Raw genomic sequence first — 20,185 nt, forward strand, 5'->3', positions numbered from 1 at the left:
GCAGGGCGCAGAAGGAAAGAATGCCATACGGTTTTTTGGAAGGCAGGTTTTGCTGGACTGTTTTTTTGACACCATGTCCCATTTGAAGACCCCCTGATGCACCCCTAGAGTGGAAACTCCAAAAAAGTGACTCCATTTTAGAAACTACGGGATAGGGTGGCAGTTTTGTTGGTACTAGTTTAGGGTACATATGATTTTTGTTGCTCTATATTACACTTTTTGTGCAGCAAGGTAACAAGAAATAGCTTTTTTGGCACGTTTTTTTTTTTTGTTATTTACAACATTCATCTGACAGGTTAGATCATGTGGTAATTTTATAGAGCAGGTTGTCACGGATGCGGGCGGTACCTAATATGTATACATTTTTTTTATTTATGTAAGTTTTATACAATAACTTCATTTTAAAACCAAAAAATGTTTTAGTGTCTCCATAGTCTAAGAGCCATAGTTTTTTCAGTTTTTGGGCGATTATCTTGAGTAGGGTCTCATTTTTTGCGGGATGAGATGACGGTTTGATTGGCATCTATTTTGGGGTGCATATGACTTTTTGATCGCTTGCTATTACACTTTTTGTGACGTAAGATGGCAAAAAAATGGCTTTTTTTTACACTGTTTTTATTTTTATTTTTTTACGGTGGTCATCTGAGGGGTTAGGTCATGTGATATTTTTATAGAGCCGGTCGATACGGACGCGGCGATACCTAATATGTATACTTTTTTTTTATTTATGTAAGTTTTACACAATGATTTCATTTTTGAAACAAAAAAAAAAATCATGTTTTAGTGTTTCCATAGTCTAAGAGCCATAGTTTTTTCAGCTTTTGGGCGATTATCTTGAGTAGGGTCTCATTTTTTGCGGGATGAGATGACGGTTTGATTGGTACTATTTTGGCGTACATGCGACTTTTTTGATCACTTTTATTACCTTTTTTGGGAAGTAAGGTGGGCAAAAATTTCAATTTTCTCATAGTTTTTATTTTTTTATTTTTATGGCGTTCACCGTGCGGGGAAAGTAACATGACCATTTATAGATCAGGTCGTTACGGACGCGGCGATACCTAATATGTGTAGTTTATTTTATTTTTTTAATTTTTATCAGTGATAAATGTTATTTTTTTTTATCTTAACTTTTTTCACTTTTTTTACATTTTTTTGACCCAGACCCGCTTGGTTCTTGAAGATCCAGTGGGTCTGATGTCTGTATAATACAGTACAGTACAATATATATTGTTCTGTACTGTATTTTACTTACACTGAACAGATCTATGCTTTCAGCATAGATCTGTTTCAGCACCATGGACAGCAGGACGCCTGAGCAGGCGTCCTGTTGCCATGGGAACCCCTCCCCGTCTGCTCAGAACTTCGCAGACGGGGAAGGGTAAGCACGGGGCTGAGGGGGGCTCTCTGGGGGCTCTCTCCCTCTCCATCGGGGGGCTGCAAAGGCACAGCAGCCCCCGATGGAGAGGGAGGGAGCTCCCTGACCGATGACAGTTAACTTTTTCCATACAGCGGTCCGTACGGACCGCGGTATGGAAAGGGTTAAACGGCTGACATCTGCACAGATGTCAGCCGTTTATACCAGGGTGCCAGCAATGTGCTGGCACCCTGGTATACCCACTAGAAGCCAACGATCATTCATGGGGAGGCGGGGCGGGGGATCGCGATCCGCCTGCCGCACCGCCCGCCTCCCGCAACGCCCCCACCGCATGCGACACCCCCCTAGCACCACCCGCCGGCATCAAATCATGCAGGGGGTGCAGGGGGGGGGGTGAAAAATATAGATTTTAGCCACTCTAAAGTTTCTGATCGCCGCGGTCAGGGACCGCGGGGATCAGAAACTGCAAAAAGCGCAGCAAACCGCAGGTCTGAATTGACCTGCGGTTTGCTGCGATCGCCGACACGGGGGGTCACATGACCCCCCCTGGCGTTGTCACAGGATGCCGGCTGAAGGATTTCAGCCGAAATCCCGTTCCGTTTAACCCCTCGGGCGCCGGAATACAGATTTTAAGTCAGGACGTACCGGTACGTCCTGTGTCCTTAAGGACTCGGGAAATAGGGCGTACCGGTACGTCCTATGTCCTTAAGGGGTTAAAAAAGCAATGCTTTATTAAATACTTCTTTAAAAAAATCTTGCAAGAACCAGTAAAAACAGGCTATGCATTTCAGACATAGTGTGACTTGTCTCCTGCACCCAATGTCTGTATTTTCATCATTAGAAGACCACTGGTTATGATAAAATTACCTACTTTCCCAGCTCACCTCCTCCCCCTCTCTGCACAATTACCTTTGCATAGGTCACAGAGCATGCCTATAAAATAGTTAGAAAGTCTCCTCCAGACTATTGCTGCCAATGTCCACATGGCTGTTGTAAAGGATCTCTCTAAATTCTGTTGTCCCAAGGGGTTATCCCATCTGGACCTTTATTGCATTCCTATTGAGGAGTGTGTGAATCCCACCTTTGTGTGCCCACCCCTCCATTTACTGTTCTGGGACGTGTGACAATAGCTGAGCGGGTCACAGAGGTGGGACTCGCACGTATCAGACAATTTTGGCATATCGTATTGATATGCCATAGATGATCAGAGGGGACAACCCCTTTACAACGACAGTTCAGACAAGCTGTCTCCCCCCATATTTAAGCACAAAAAATACAATAAATTGCAAAAATGTATAATGAGAAAATAAAAACAGATTTTAAAAAAGAATATATGTATCACTATCTGATTAAGTTAGTAACACATTCCCTTTAAGTCTCCTTGTATTATATTCCCTTATGAATTCTTGACCTCAGTCAGTGATCATTTCTAACATTATATATGAACAATAAAGTTATTGAAACACATTAAGAACACTTACCAGAATAAGGCATTAGATCCCGAGGACACTGCGTTGTTAAAGACACAACAACACTGGCACATCCTCCCTTCAACATAAAAAGCACAAGACACGTTTTTAAAAGGGTTATCCCAGGAAAAGTATTACTATACAATTAATATGAAATTGACTATTATTACAATATACCTTACATGCAATAATTATATTGTTGTTTTTTTTTATACTGATTACATTTTCCTCTTTGGTATCACCCCCTGCTGTCTCTCCTGGTCCACCTCCTCCTGCATTCAGTGGTGGACTAACATGCTCCGTAGCGTTCCTGCTCTCTTCTTCCTCTTAGTATCAGCACAGTGATCTCATAATGAAGCGTTTCAGACACTTCTCATTCATTTATCCCTAACTTCTAAATTCATAGACGTATACAAGCTCTCTCTCTAGACCATGAAGAATAACATTTTAGTCGTAATGGTGGCGGTGGGGGGGCTTTAGATACTATGGTACTATTTATTGGTGGAATCAGATGCTGGTGCTATGTGTAAGGGACTTTTTTCTATGTAGAGAAGGATGGGATTAACAAGTGCTGCTGCAATACCCTCAACACTGAGGAGTAGTTTTGCTTTGTTTTTTGCATTGATATAGTTAAAATAATGAACGGTGTGCATTAAGCCATAACCCCTTTAAAAAGGGAACCTCACTGAAGGCAGCACTGATTTTAGCAGTGTGTCACCGTGAGTTAAAAGTACGTGGTAGTCGAGAACCAGCTTTAGAATTATTGCATCATGGTTATTTATCACCTCCTGCTTTCCCCACCTACCTGCTGATTGATGATTGACAGACTTCTCCTTACTTTTTACTCTAGAAGAAAACTGGCAATCAGAAGCAGGTGGACAGGGAGAGCAGAAGATCATGAATAACCCTGAATCTACACAGACAGCCATGGCTGTTTTCCAGGCCTGGACTGCAATGATTAGGATGCTGCTTCTCGACCACCACTTACTTTTATCTCAAGAATGACGCCACTGAAATCAGCATTCTGTCATTACGTTATGCTGCCCTCAGTGAGTTGAGCATAAAGTTGATGACAGGTTCCCTTTAATGAGGAACTGTCACCACAAAACGCAGTGCAAGGTTGTCAATCACTGATAGGACCGCCTCCTTGTCTTCAAAGCCCAGAATGAGCAGGGATGTATATGAATAAAATACAAGCTACACTGAATCTTTTCCCACAAAACTATATATTAATCTGCTCAGCTTCACCTGCTCTATAACAGCTGCCTGCAGATGAATTTGGATTTTTATGGTGACAGGTTCCCTTTAAATGCATATAGATGTGTGATACTGGGCAAAAGATGGCTATACAAATTAGGTAGAAAACAGACAATAACTCATATGTTGGGTTATTTCTATATAGAATTGCAGTGGTCAAGTCACACCCACAGGTCTACATAAATGAGCTTTTCAAATATAAAAAGCAGACACTAAATAGTGAACTGATACTGTCTGGCAGGGTTGATTCTGCTGATTTAAATAACACCTGTGTTATGAAAATTGGTTGCTGTGTTTCACAGAGGACAAAAAAGAACTTTCCCAGACAGTATGCCTGACTAAATAGGGTTGATCCTGCTGACAAGTGCTCTCTAAAGCAGCTGGCCAATTGATTGTAAATGCCTACTACTGGGCAGACAAGCCGCCATTGGCAGCTCTAGGTTAGAAAGTATTCCTTTTCATAATTTTGGCTTTTCTGCTCTTACCTTTGTACCCAACCCCAGTCCGCTCTTGATTAATTCGCAGAGTTTTGGAACTAGCTCAGCCAGGACACTGACATCCAGATGCTGAATACACTGTAAGAAGAAATGATGTCTGAGAAATAGGGCTAGTATCACTACATACAGAAATATGAAGGCAATAAAGCTTTACAAAAATGTATCAAACCTAATGATACCCAACAGAGTAATCTATAGAAACATATAGTTACCATATTTATGGTTTCCATCATTGGGGAGGATTTAGCAGCATTTAATCGTGCACTGTCCATTGCAGCCTGGAGTAAGAACAAAATAAAATCCATAGTTATTACTTTCAGAGCATTTCCATTTGGTACATATCTTATTGCAATAGGAGTAAGATCACTAGTATTTAAAGAGGACCTGTCTCCACAAAATGCAGTGCAATCTGTCAACAGCATGTTATAGAGCAGGAGGAGCTGAGCAGATTGATATATAGTTTTGTGGGAAAAGATTCAGTAAAACCTGTCACTTATGCATTTATATCTCTACTTTTTCTACCACCTGTGAAGATCTATAGGTACAGGGAAGAGGGGTTATCAGAGATAGCTGTTAGTCACTGGTAACACCTCCCTCCTGTACAGATGCTCTTCACAGGAAGTACAAAAAGCAGAGATATAAATGTACAAATTACAGGTTTTACTGAACCTTTTCCCACAAAACTATCAATTTGCTAGGCTTCTCCTGCTCTATAACATGGGTGATTTGAGATTGCATTTTGTGGAGACATGTCCTCTTTAAAGGGATTCTGTCACCAGGATTTCACTTACTGAGCAGTTAATATGACCACATCAGTCTCCATGATTTATATTACAATATACTAGTATTACTGCCCTGTGTCTTGTAATTTGTCTATAAAATCGCTTTCATTAATATGCAAATTACCTAAATAAGGAGCCCAAGGGGCTGTCACTCTGTCTGTTGGAGCCCAGCCGCACCCCTTCTCCTTGAGCCCAGCACCGCCCCACTGCTAATTTATTCACTCCTCATCGCCGACCTCATATGCCTGGTGCGCCGTAATCTCGCGCATGCGCCGTGGATAGACCTGTCAGCGCCCGCGCTGTGTCCTGGCATCGGCCTCACAGAACACATTGCGCATGCGCTGACTGGTCTTTCCATGGCGCATGCGCGAGATTACAGTGCACCAGGCATAGGAGGTCGGCGATGAGGAGTGAATAAATTAGCAGTGGGGTGGTGCTGGGCTCAAGGAGAAGGGGTGCGGCTGGGCTCCAACGGACAGAGGGACAGCCCCTTAAATTAATATGCAAAATACCTAAATAAGGAGCCCAAGAGGCTGTCCCTCTGTCCGTTGGAGCCCAGCCGCACCCCTTCTCCTTGAGCCCAGCACCACCCCACTGCTAATTTATTCACTCATCGCCGACCTCATATGCCTGGTGCGCTGTAATCTCGCGCATGCGCCATGGAAAGACCAGTCAGCGCATGCGCAATGTGTTCTGTGAGGCCGATGCCAGGACACAGCGCGGGCGCTGACAGGTCTATCCACGGCGCATGCGTGAGATTACGGCGCACCAGGCATATGAGGTTGGCGATGAGGAGTGAATAAATTAGCAGTGGGGCGGTGCTGGGCTCAAGGAGAAGGGGTGCGGCTGGGCTCCAACAGACAGTGTGACAGCCCCTTGGGCTCCTTATTTAGGAAATTTGCATATTAATAAAATCAATTTTCATAGACAAATTACAAGACACAGGGCAGTAATACTAGTATATTGTAATTTAAATCATCGAGACTGATGTGGTCATGTTAACAGCTCAGTAAGTGAAATCCTGGGGACAGAATCCCTTTAAATGAGTGTTTAGGAGCTGCTAGGAGTTCAGAGATAAGGGATACAGATCACCATCAGAAGATGGGATTCCAGTGTAAAACTGAAACTAAGATACTCTGCAGCTAGGCTGAGATTAAAACCTGTAGGACAAAAACAGCGGAAAATGTTTAATAAATATTTTTACCGTTTTTCTAGCTGTGTGAATCATTCTTTTTACTTTCACTTTGTGTTATCTAATAACCCTTAGGCTACTTTCACACTGGCGTTTTGGCTTTCTGTTTGTGAGATCAGTCATGGGCTCTCACAAGCGGTCCAAAACGGATCAGTTTTGCCCTAATGCATTCTGAATGGAAAAGGATCCGCTCAGAATGCATCAGTTTGCCTCCGATCAGTCTCCATTTCGCTCTGGAGGCGGACGCCAAAACGCTGCCTGCAGCATTTTGCTGTCCACTTGATGAAACTGAGCCAAACGGATCCGTCCTGGCACACAATGTAAGTCAATGGGGACAGATTCGTTTTCTCTGACACAATCTGGCACAATAGAAAACGGATCCGTCTCCCATTGACTTTCAATAGAGTTCATGTCTTGGCTATGTTACAGATAATGCAAACGGATCCGTTCATGACGGATGCATACGGTGGTATTATAGTAACAGATCCGTTTTTTGCAGATCCATGACAGATCCGCCCAAAACGCGAGTGTGAAAGTAGCCTTATCTCTAATTTACTAAGGAGTCAAACACTTATTGAAGCCACATTTATTGGAGCAGCTCAGCCCTGTACAGAAAAAAGGGTTCCATATTTGTAATAAAGACCAATTAAAATAATTATTTTAGCTCAAAATGAGTGCAATGCAATAATATAAAAAAAATGCCCCAAAGGTGTACATACCCTTTAAACCAAACTGTATAAACTTTATTTAATGTGTAACATACAGTAGGTTGGGAACTAGATGATGTTACTAGTGAACACTTACCTTTTCCTGATCTGTAGCTCGGAGACTAAGATAATTCAGCACCTGAGGTTCTAAAACACTCAAAGATTCCAGCAAAGCTGGGATGAGCTTTGGGGTATGAGGCTTCAATAATTCTCCAGCACTTTTACTGATTTTAACCAGTGTGTTGATACTAGGAAAAAGAGCGATAAATATGTGGTATCCAGTTTGTTTGAAGACTAGTAAGGCTACAAAAGACAAAATAAATACAACCATGCCATGATTCCTTGTCCAGTACTTGGCTATTAGAATCTAACATAGTTCCAGCAAGCAATCAAGTCAGTGCGATATGGGATAAAATTCCTGTCTGTTAAAAATGGGCATTTATAACTTACATATTAATAAGACATAAAATTAAGGAAGTAATATCTTAAAAGTATAAATAATCAACTAGCCTGTTACATGCTACAGGGGTATAGCATGCAAAGGAGGTACAAATTTCTCCTCCTACTGTTAACATCCTAATGGCAGGGCCTATTACAAATGTTCCCATACAAATAAAAATAAAATAAAAAATAAAAAAAAAAGGAAAAAGACTTATAAAGACTAATCTACACACCAATTGGAATGATGACTCTCGTAAACACATTTCATTACTTATACTGAATTACAGCTAGCATTACACGTGTAGATTACTATTAACCAATTGTGTAGAAATGTGCAGAGGCTGCTGTAATCACAGGAAATAACTTACAAGTTCCCTCTAAAATTCTCAAGTTAGTTTAGCTCTCTTTCTCTATCTCTCTTAGCAGGAGAGAAGAATTGCAGTAATTCAATTAACATACATGTAACATACGAGTTTTTCTTACCTAAGGGCCCGGACTTCAGTCACTGTGCTTATAATCCCCTTGTCCAGAAGGCACGGTAGAAGAACAGCAATTGTTTTCTGACCTGCTGCTCCCTTGCATGGTTCGCACATCCTTATGCATACCTTATAGGGCACAGAAGAATACCGTACTTACTTAATAGTGAAACTTACTTATTCCAATAGAACAAAAAATATTAATCTCCACTGTAATTTAGGTAAAAAGATATCCTAAAAATGTTCAAAATAAAAGGAATATACAGAGGCAAGTACAACTGTGTGCCTGGAATCTTTCCTAATTGTCATCATCTTTCCGTATCATCATCCCTATGGCTGTCTGGCACATAGTGTCAATGTCCTTTACAAGACATCACAAAACCGCACTGCAAAATCACTGCAATCCTCTGTAAAACGACAAGTGCGGCACATGCTGTACTTTTCTCTGCAAACAAGGCTGCAAAGCACTGCATGCAACAGGTACTTTACACACATAAGTCACCAAAAATACAACAATAAACAAGACAGACAGCAGTTTACCTTGCTTAGAGTTTTCAAAGCCAGTTCTGCTGCTTTCCGGACTGACTCCTAGTGAGAAATGAAGGAAATAAGCAAAAATGTTATTCCAAAATAAATAGCACACTCTAAGAACAGTACAGTAGCCCTGTGGTTGGTCACGAACTTGCATCATCCAGTGTCATTATGATGCTGCGAGTTCACATAGGTGCAGAGGTCACTCCCGGATCCCAGAAAAACAACCATCACATAGAGTAAATTATTTGATGACCTTTTACTACAATAAAGGGTAACTGTCATGTTTTCATTAAAACAAAATCAATTTTAGCATATGATACTGCTGCTGCAGCATTATGCATAAAGCAATCTTTAGTTTCTTCACATACCGTTTTCCTTGAGTTTTCCCTAGTTACGGCTGGCTTAAATCCTACAATATCAGGATCTTCTCAAGATGGCTCCTCTGCCAGTTCTCTGAGGCCAAAACTGCCTTCCTTTATTTCCCATACACACGAGCTGTAGCCAGCCAATCAGATTGGATTACTGAAAGACACGCCTCCTCACTCTGAAGCCTAATGCAGGCATGCAGTGTGAAGAATCCCCCCCCCCCCCCCCCCCCCCCCCCCGTCTTCTGTTTATATTAAACGGAAGACAGACAAGCCATAGCAATTGTCTTTTAAGGGATCAGTAGACATTAATGAAAGCTGCTATTATCAGGTAATTACAGATCTTTTGACAATCATTGACAGACTAACTCAGGTATACATGCCTAGCTCTAATAAATAAAAAAATAAAAAATATGACAGTGATCCTTTAAACTAGACATGAAAAATAAGCATTGGTATGTAGGCAGAAAGGGGTAAGTCTACAAAGCAGCAGCCACTGATCCACACATTAACTAATGTAGTCTGTACAGTTTGTCAACTGGTTTATCAATATCTGATCTGTGAGGGTCAAACTCCCAGCACCCTAACCGATCAGCTGGTGAGCGCCGTGGTTTCTCCCCAGGCCAATGATGTCACATTCATCAGTCACATGGCCTATTTGCAGTGCAGTTCGATTCAAGGGAATGGGAAAGGGCTGCAGTACCAAGCACACCTGCTACACAATGTATGGCTCTGTGCTTGGTATGCTGTGAGAAGGCTGCAGTGCTCACCGGAGCACCCCAACCTCTTCAAACAGCTGTAGTCAGACCCATACTGAACATATATTGATAACCTATCCTGAGGATAGGCCATCAATATTGAACTCCTGGTAAACCTCTTTAAGAATTACTTAAAGGGAACCTGTCATCAACTTTATGCTGTCCATACTAACGGCAGAATAAAGTAGAGACAGGTAAGTTGATTTCAGCTGTCTTTCATTTAAAAGTTAAACAGTAAGTGGTTGCCGAGAACCAACATCACAATCATTGCAGATTAGGCCTGGAAAAGAGTCACGGCCACCTAAGAAGAGTCATGGTTATTCATAAATTCCTGCTCTCCTTGCCTATATGCTGATGACCGACAGTCTCCTATTGAGTTCCCTTTCTCTCTAAGAGAGAACTGCCAATCATCATCAGATGGGTGAAAGTGCAGGAGATTATGAATAACAATGACTCTTCTCAGGTAGTGAGAAGGCAATGATTATGATGCTGGTTCTCGGCAACCACTTACTTTTAGCTCATGAGTGACACACTGCTAAAATCAGCATTTCTGTCACTATTTTATGCTGCCCTGAGTGAGGTCAGCATAAAGTTGATGACAGGATCCCTTTAACATAAAAAACAAACCAAAAAAAACTTATGGTACTTACCACACACATGACCACATCCCAACCCAACTGCACAAACATCACACTTTCAACACCTGCTAGCACTAACTTACCTTTATATCATCTTGGACTCTGAAGAGCGTTTCCCATATCTCAGGAAGCTTATCAATCACATCATCAAGCGGACGACCACGTAGTAAATCATTTAACGCTAGACAGCTGCAATAAGGAAATAACACAAATTCCACCATTAGTGACAACAATAACCACTGTTCTTACTGGGATTTATAGGACAACTGGCCAGTAAGTAGTTAAAGGGCATTCTGGTTATCTAAAGTTATCCCCCATCCACAGGATAGGGGATAACCATTAGACCGGTGGGGGTCCTACCACTGAGACCCACACCAATCATGAGAATTAGAGACCTTTAGCCCCCCCCTGGGGAGCCCCCAGAAATGAATGGAGCAGCCGGTCAGGCATGCGTGTGGCTGTTCCATTCATCTCTATGGGAGTTCGGGAGATGGATGAGTGCACTCCCCTAGAGATTAATGTACAAGCAGTGCTCAGGCCTGACAGGCCACTCTGTTCATTTCAGGGGCCCCATTCTTTCAATCGGTGGGGGTCTCAGCACTAGGACCCCCACTGATCTGATAGGTATCCCCTTTCTTGTGGATAATAGATACCATTACATATCCAGGATACCCCTTTAGCTAGACATTTGCTAATATTTTTGTTCTATCAACAAGGTGAAGTAATCTATGCTGGATGCTACATATTGTATTCATGGAATTAATTTTATGACTGATCATGTAATGCTTTGGTAATACCTTTATTGGTTGTTGCATGTATATTGTGCAGACTATTTTCTTTCTCTCTATTTTTACAATTTACCGAAAATGTTAATAAAAATTATCTGATATAAAAAAACAAGGTGAAGTAATATGCAAGAATGAAATTAAAAGGGAACCTGTCAGCAGGTGTGACCATGTTGAACTGTTGACCCCATTAGGCAGAAGCTAGGGAGAGCATCACCAAAAAATAGGATTTTTTGTGCTTACCTGTAAAATCCTTTTCGAACTGAGTTCATTGGGGGACACAGAAGACCATGGGTATAGCTGCTGCCACTAAGAGGTGACACTAAGCAAAAAAAAAGTGTTAGCTCCTCCTCTCAGCTATACCCCTCCTGCAGACACTGAGCTAATCAGTTTGTACAAACGCAGTAGGAGCAGCCAAGTGAAGCCAACAGAAAACAATAAAAAGGAAGAAAACCGGTGATGGGTCATCATCAAGAACCAAAAGGACCCATCTAGGAGAACCAGCAATGTACATACAAGGTGGGAGCTGTGTCCCCAATGAACTCAGCGAGAAAAGGATTTTACAGGTAAGCACAAAAAATGCTATTTTCTCACTCGTATCATTGGGGGACACAGAAGACCATGGGACGTTAAAGAGCAGTACCATGGGGAGGGAACAAGAACAGAACAAATCCAAGGCCGGTCATAAGGCCCCGCACAGAAATGCGGGGGAAAAGACACACCAGGAACCCTGAAAAGGGACAGGAAGAACCCATTCCCCGGAAGGCCAACCAGAAAGCGGCTGAATACACATAAGCTCCAGCTAGGAAGAAGAAAGAACAGCCCAGGGAATAGAAGTCACGGCTTAGGAGACTTCAGAGGAAAGGGAGAGAAATACGTAGCCTGGATCCAGAGGACTGCTGAGGAGTGATGCCCATGGATCAAAACCCCAGAAAAAAAAAAATTACACTCAGTGGAATACTGATTGGAAGAAGACGAACTGAAAATGGCATCTGGATATCAAGGGCCAAAGGACTGCAGATGTGACAAAACTTGCCCCCCATGGAGGAAGAAGTAGGGATGCCCGAAGGCAAAGGCCCCACACACCATACCAGACTGCCAGAAGAGAAGAACATTACAGCGGGACCATGACGAACAAGTCAGGGCTAGAGAACCTGGAAGTCAGGCATAAGAATGGCCCACAAGAAAAAATTATTGAGGGAGTGAAGAAACCCAAAGGGAAAAAGGCAGTGGAATCGACCCAAAAGTGCCCAAAAAATTGGGGAGTAACCTGACAGGAAAAGAGAGTGTCCTCCGGGATAAAAAAAATGTCCCCTTCAGACCTACAGCCAAGGGGGTTTCTTCATAAGAATGTTCCCCCAGGAAAACGCCAATGTGGTAAGCAGAGGCATGTAGAGGAGGACCTTGAATTCCAGAACAAGAAAGGAGAGAAGCCATCTAATACTCCATGGAAGGCTGCCTGAAGGGGAAAAGTAGAAGCAGCCAATGCGGCTTAGTAGAAAACCAGCACTTAGGGGTGACAACAAGGGCAGTACGACCGCTCAACGCAGTGAGGGAAGCCATGTAGACAACTCACATATGCAAACTGAATAAGTGCATACCCAAACTCCACATGAAGGGAACGCTGATGCTGGCACCGTAGTAGATTGTAGAGGTAATGCGGTACATGTAAAGGGAACAAGGCGCTAAGCCAGCGCTACAGAAATCGGTATATTATACCAGGTACAGAAAACGTACTAATGCCCAGCAGAAGTGAGCAAACCCCTCAGCCGCAGCATGTCATGGCAGAACATAAGCAAAGTGCCCCCTGTGGAAGAAGGAAACTTAGACACGATCACAACTACAACTAGCGAGAAAGCACCATGCCTAGAAGGAGGAATGCTGTGTAGATACCGCCAGAATGCCAGGGCCGATACTCCACATGGAGGAAGGGGATGTGGAGAAAACCATAAATGTAGTGTCCCCCGCCCATGCATCATGTACTGTAAGCCACAGTTGAAGGATGAACGCAAAAGTTCCCCCTGCGAAGGGTTCACACAGTAGTAGCCATGGAACCGGAGTAGCCATAATATCTATATGCAGTGCAAAGGTTGCCTCACAGGGGGGAGGCGATAGCAACAACTATGGCCTCTAGGGTCAGAGGAGAGACTCCACCTGAAAATAAGGACAACAGCAATAGCCACCAAGAATTGGTGCTAGCGCAACACTTCACCTGAGAAGAAAGAAAACTGGCAATCAGAGCAGACGTTCCACCTACGGAAGGAGTGTGGACACCGGGTGTGCCAATGACAATGAATCAAATGAGATTGCCCCTTACAGGGACTCAAGGCACTAGGCAAGGTATGAGGTATACCATGGGCCTGTTAGAGCTACAGGCAGACCTGGAAGACAGAGGATGCCACATAGGCGCCAGACACCAATCCAAACTAAGACTACCTAAGGAAGGGGGTAGTGTGAAGCAGTCACAGTATCCAGCAGTAGTGCCAAAATACCACGGGGGATAAGGCGATTGTAGGTACCGTGTATAGCCAATAGGCCACCCATGGAACGGGATGCCATGCAACAAGGAACAAATGAGAGTAGTCGCGGTAGACAATGTTGAAGAAATTACTCTTCCCAATAAAGACGGATAATGTAATAGGAGGAACAGTTTCCAGTGGTAGTGGAAATACTCCGCTGACAGAAAGAGGGGAACCAAAAAGATGTACAGGGTCCACTGGTAGGGCAAGCACTACTGGTTGTGCAACTACTCCGTCAATGGGGGGAGGGTAATGCCACAGGATCTCTAGCACGCAATTGTGGTGCAACTAATCCCCCAATAGAAGGGGGAAAGCCGACAGGACAGATGATATCCAGTATGAGAGTAATTACTTCGCCTGCGTAGGGGTTAATGCAACAGGACTTATGGTATCTGGTGGAAGGAGGGTAATGCGACAGTCTGTCCAGGATCCATGGTATCTGGTGGAAGGAGGGTAATGCGACAGTCTGTCCAGGATCCAGTGATAGTGCAATTACTCTATAGAAGGAGGATAATGCTACAGGATCTACAGTATGCAACTGCAGTGCAATTAAACCACCTATATAAGGGGGAAAACCGACAGGACAGATGATATCCAGCATTAAAGCAATCACTCCACCTGCGTAGGGAGCAATGCAACAGGACGTATAGTATCCGGTGGAAGTGCAATTACTCCGTCTAAGGAAGAAGGGCAATGCGATAGTCTGTACAGGATCCAGTGGTAGTGCAATTACACTATAGAAGGAGGGTAATGCTACCGGAAGCATAGGATCCAGTGGTACTGTCTGCAACTATGCCGCCTCTGGAAGGAGGGTAACGCTATACGGTATCCAGTGGTGGTATAAATATTCCGCCCATGCAAAGAGGGCAATGCTATCGGACGTATAGGAACCAACGGGATGTAAACACTCCGCCTATAGAGGATTACTCTGGCCATGGAAAGAGGTTGTACGGCATCCAGTGCAAGGACAATTACTAAGCCTATGGAAGGAGGGTAATGTTACAGGCTGTAAGGTATCCAGTGCCTAGGCAATTACTCCGCCTATGGAAGGAGGGAAATGCTACAGGCTGTAAGGTATCCAGTGCAAGGGCAATTACTCTGCCTATGGAAGAAGGGTAATGCTACAGAATGTACAGGGTCCAGTGGTGAGCGTACATATTCCGCCTAAGGAGGGAAGGGAATGTGACAGGACTTACAGCATCCAGTGCAAGGGCAATTACTCCGCCTATGGAAGGAGGGAAATGCTACAGGCTGTACGGCATTCAGTGCAAGGAGAATTACTCCGCCTATGGAAAGAGGGTAATGCTCCAGGCTGTACGGTATCCAGTGCAAGGGCAATTACTCCGCCTATGGAAAGAGGGTAATGCTCCAGGCTGTACGGTATCCAGTGCAAGGGCAATTACTCCGCCTATGGAAAGAGGGTAATGCTAAAGGCTGTACGGTATCCAGTGCAAGGGCAACTACTCCGCCTATGAAAGGAGGGTAATGCTACAGGCTGTAAGGTATCCAGTGCAAGGGCAATTACTCCGCCTATGGAAAGAGGGTAATGCTAAAGGCTGTACGGTATCCAGTGCAAGGGCAACTACTCCGCCTATGAAAGGAGGGTAATGCTACAGGCTGTAAGGTATCCAGTGCAAGGGCAATTACTCCGCCTATGGAAAAAGGGTAATGCTAAAGGCTGTCCGGTATCCAGTGCAAGGGCAATTACTTACAGCAGCCAGTGGTAGTGCAAGTACTCCACCTATGGAAGGAGGGAAATGCTACAGGCTGTACGGCATCCAGTGCAAGGGCAATTACTCCGCCTATGGAGGAAGGGTAATGCTACAGAATGTACAGGGTCCAGTGGTGAGCGTACATATTCTGCCTAAGGAGGGAAGGGAATGTGACAGGACTCACGGAATTCAGTGGTAGTGTAACTACTCCTCCTATAGAAGGAGGGTAAGCTACAGGGAGTACGGTATCCAGCGGTAGTGCCAGGATTCCGCTTACGCTATAGGATGTATGTATCCAGCAGTAGGGTAAAGAAATTCTGCCTACAGAATGGCATGGGAACTAGGTCCAGGAGGACCAGATAGCTCCAAGGGTTAATAATATCTAAATATATAGTTTTGTTTAGTTCTTTTTACATACAGCTCAATTCTAACAAAACAGAGCTAGGGGAACTGAACCCACATCTATCTATACTAATGACCAGCACTGTAAGCCTCAGCAGAGAGCCCAGTAAGCACTTTCCTCAGCACAGTAGTACTGAGGCAAGGAAGGGGTTAAGCAGAAGGCAGGGGTGGAGCTTATTGGGGAGCTGGTGGGGCGAACCCATGGGCGTGAAATTTTCGCGCTCTGAAAATACAGATCCCGCCCCCGAAACACGCTGGGAGATGCGGCCTAGTAGGCTGCAGAGGTGGGGCCTCGAGTACAGGCAGGGCCGACCGGTTGGGGCAGCGATGTAGGGATGGAGCCGAGCGCACTGGGAAACAAGGAGGCCAGGAGCTAGCGTACCGATGCCCCAAGTAGAAAAGCGGCGGCGGCCGCCGGGACTGAAGGTGGGACCGAGGCGGTGAGTCACCAGATACAGGGGCCAAGAAACTACCTATTCTCTAAGTGAACACAGGAATATATGTTATCAGGAAATGCGACAAGAAAACCGTTGTGTGGTGATGTGGTTACACCAGACCGAAGGTAAATGTCCACAACGTAGGGGATGATAAGCGACACTCCCTTAGTATTGGATATAGTGTACTCAGTAAGAGTTAGGGATGCAGTTACAAATGTTTCAGTGAAGGTAAATACTCCAGGTCCCAGTAAAGAAATACCCTCCCCTCCTCCTCTCCCTTGCGCTCCATGGAGCGCATCAGATATCCGCATTTTTCAATCAGCGGTTACTTCCGATTGAGCTCCTCGCGCTTCCGGTTACATTGCGCTTCACGGTGCAACGCATCGCACTCCGGATGCATTTGACCGACAACTTTTGGTGTGTCACTTCCGGTATCAGTGCTTTAGCGCGCCTTTCGACCTGAATACCAAGCCACATGGCCATAAATAGTTGTTATGTGCTGAAAAGGAGACTTTTGTATTACTTACCAGTAAAGTCTCTTTCTCGCTCTTCCTTGGGGGACACAGGAAACCATGGGTATAGCTCTGCTCCCTAGGAGGCGTGACACTAAGTGAAAGCTGTAAGCCCCTCCTCCATCAGCTATACCCTTCAGCCTGGAGAAGAGACTGCCAGTTGCGTGTCCAAGTAGTGAAAGATAACCACCAACCGGAAAAAGAACCGTCAAGCCCCAACGGGGGCAACCAAGCCGGAACCACAACTGTAAACCCAAATGAAGGGCGGGTGCTGTGTCCCCCAAGGAAGAGCGAGAAAGAGACTTTACTGGTAAGTAATACAAAAGTCTCCTTTTCTCGCCCATATTCCTTGGGGGACACAGGAAACCATGGGACGTTCCAGAGCAGTCCCAGAAGGGAGGGACCAGAACAAACTAGACCAACACCGGAGGCATCAATCAACTGCCGCCTGCAACACCAGACGGCCTAAAGCAGCGTCAGCCGACGCATGAGTATGCACCCTGTAGAACTTGGTGAAGGTGTGCAAGGAGGACCAAGTGGCCGCCTTGCAAATCTGCTCCGTAGAAGCCCGATTTCTCTGAGCCCAGGAAGCCCCGACCGCTCTAGTGGAATGAGCGGTAACACCGAGGGGCGGAACCTTGCCCTTGGCGAGATAAGCCTCAGTAACAGCCATCTTGACAAAACGGGCGATAGCAACTTTGGATGCCGCCAACCCTCTGCGCGACCCCTCCGGAACCACAAAGAGCGAGTCAGTACGCCTGAAAGAGCTGGTTACCTCCAGGTAAGCCTTGAGCGCCCTGACAACGTCCAGGCGATGAAGTTCCCTCTCCCTAGGGTGGGAAGGGGAAGGACACAAAGAGGGGAGAACGATGTCCTCGTTCAGATGAAAGGCGGAGACCACCTTAGGAAGGAAGGAAGGGACCGGACGAAGAACTACCTTGTCCTGGTGGAACACTAGGAAAGGTTCCAGACAGGAGAGTGCAGCCAATTCGGACACCCTCCGAAGAGAGGTGACGGCTACAAGGAAAATAACCTTGCAGGACAGAAGTCGCAAGGAAACCGTCCGCAGAGGCTCGAAAGGAGAAGCCTGGAGCGCTGAGAGAACCAGGTTCAGGTCCCAGGGCGGTACCGGAGGCCGGTACGGGGGAACCGCGTGAGCCACGCCCTGAAGGAAGGTCTTGACAGGACCAAGGGGGGCCAGTGGGCGCTGAAACAAAATGGACAGCGCAGACACCTGACCCTTCAAAGAACTAAGACCCAGACCTTGGGCAAGTCCGCTCTGCAGGAAGGACAAAACGGTGGGGAGAGAAAAGCGGAGCGGAGGAATCCCTAGATCGGCACAGAACCCCAAATAGGTCCTCCAGGTCCTATAATAGATCCTAGAAGAGGACGGCTTACGGGCGCGGATCATGGTGCGGACGACGTCCGCAGAAAAACCCCTACGTGTCAGGACGGTGGTCTCAACAACCACGCCGTCAAACGTAGGGACCTTAAACGCGGGTGGAAGATCGGTCCCTGAGAGAGAAGATCTTCCCTGGCGGGCAGCGGCCAGGGCGCGTCTGCCAGGAGCAGCATGAGGTCGGCATACCAAGACCGGCGGGGCCAGTCCGGAGCGACCAGAATCACCGAGACGCCTTCCGCCGCGATCTTCCGAAGGACCTTGGGCAGGAGTGGGATGGGAGGGAATATGTATGGACGCGCGAAGCCTCGCCAAGGAAGAACGAGGGCGTCGGCTCCGCAAGCTCCCGGATCCCTGGCCCTGGACAGATAGGCGGGGACCTTGTGATTGAACTTGGAGGCCATGAGGTCCACGTCCGGTATGCCCCAACGAAGGCAAATGGCCTCGAATACCTCCGGGTGAAGAGACCACTCGCCGGGGTCGACAGTGGTGCGACTGAGGAAGTCCGCCGCCCAATTGTCCACCCCTGGAATAAAAATTGCCGATAGGGCCGGGACGTGGGCTTCCGCCCAACGGAGAATGCTGGAGACCTCCCTCATTGCAGCAGCGCTGCGAGTGCCCCCCTGGTGGTTTATGTACGCCACAGCCGTGGCGTTGTCCGATTGTACACGAACTGGATGACCCTTCAACAGATGAGTCCAGTGTCGTAGAGACAAAAGGGCCGCTCTCAGCTCCAGGACATTGATCGAGAGTTTGGACTCCAATGGAGACCAAATGCCCTGGACGGATCGGGGAGGAAACACGCCTCCCCAGCCCAAGAGACTGGCATCGGTTGTAACCACCAACCAGTTGAGTGGCAGAAAAGACCTGCCCAGAAGAGGGGACTGTAACCACCAGCGGAGAGATGACCTCACCGGAGGCGATAGATGGAAGGGATGATCCAGAGACTGCGGCGATTTGTCCCAGGAGGAGAGGATCGCCCGTTGGAGAGGGCGGGAGTGAAACTGCGCAAACGGGATCGCCTCGAAGCAGGCAACCATCTGCCCCAAGACCCGCATGCAGAAGCGGAAGGACGGTCGACGGTGGAGAAGGAGACCCCGAACCGCCCCACGGAGGATCAGACGTTTTTCCGAGGGAAGACGTACTTCCGCCGCTCCCGTGTCTAAAAGCATTCCCAGGAAGACCAGTTGTCTGGAGGGGGGAAGGGAGGACTTGGGGAAGTTGATGACCCAACCGAACCTCGTCAGAGTCTCTAGAGTGAGATCCACGCTGGCAACCGCTTGAGAAAGGGACGGAGCCTTGATGAGGATATCGTCCAAGTACGGTAGCAGAAAAACACCCCTGGAACGGAGTAAGGCCAAAACCGGGGCCAGGACCTTGGTGAACACCCGGGGGGCTGTTGCCAGCCCAAAGGGAAGGGCGACAAACTGGAAGTGGAGGTCCCCCACGGCGAACCGGAGGAAGCGATGGTGACACCGGGCTACCGGAACATGGAGGTAGGCATCCTGTATATCGATGGAAGACATGAAATCTCCCTGCTCCAGGGAAGCCACCGCGGAACGGAGGGACTCCATCCGAAACCGTCGAAGGAGGAGAAAACGGTTGAGCTTTTTGAGGTCCAAAATGGGCCGCATGGAACCTCCCTTCTTGGGAACTACAAAGAGGTTCGAGTAGAACCCTTGGAACCTTTCCTTTAGAGGAACGGGGGTAATCACCCCCCTGTCCAGTAAGGCTTGAACGGCCGCGGAGAACGCAACCGCGCGTTTCGGGTCCCGTGGCAGGCGGGAGCGAAAGAACCGATCTGGAGGGAAGGATGCAAATTCGATTTTGTATCCGGAGCACACAATTTCGAGGGCCCAGGCGTCGGAGACGTGAGCCAACCAGACGTCCCTGAAAAGGAGGAGCCGGCCCCCCACCCGGGTGGGTGG

General features: G+C 46.4%; 1 protein-coding gene across 1 annotated transcript in view; it reads right to left on the minus strand.

Annotated features, from left to right (window-relative positions):
* Positions 1 to 20,185, minus strand: part of ECPAS (Ecm29 proteasome adaptor and scaffold) — a 146,986-nt gene that overhangs the window by 35,752 nt on the left and 91,049 nt on the right. The window contains exons 32-38 of the mRNA XM_040417299.1: positions 10,575 to 10,680; positions 8,737 to 8,784; positions 8,204 to 8,325; positions 7,377 to 7,527; positions 4,811 to 4,876; positions 4,587 to 4,676; positions 2,857 to 2,923 (exon numbers count right to left, since the gene is read on the minus strand). Of these exons, the coding sequence (XP_040273233.1) occupies positions 2,857 to 2,923; positions 4,587 to 4,676; positions 4,811 to 4,876; positions 7,377 to 7,527; positions 8,204 to 8,325; positions 8,737 to 8,784; positions 10,575 to 10,680 (650 nt within the window). The remainder of the gene's footprint in view (positions 1 to 2,856; positions 2,924 to 4,586; positions 4,677 to 4,810; positions 4,877 to 7,376; positions 7,528 to 8,203; positions 8,326 to 8,736; positions 8,785 to 10,574; positions 10,681 to 20,185) is intronic.

The sequence above is a fragment of the Bufo bufo genome, chromosome 2 (genome assembly GCF_905171765.1).
Source record: "Bufo bufo chromosome 2, aBufBuf1.1, whole genome shotgun sequence".
Lineage (NCBI taxonomy): Eukaryota > Metazoa > Chordata > Amphibia > Anura > Bufonidae > Bufo > Bufo bufo.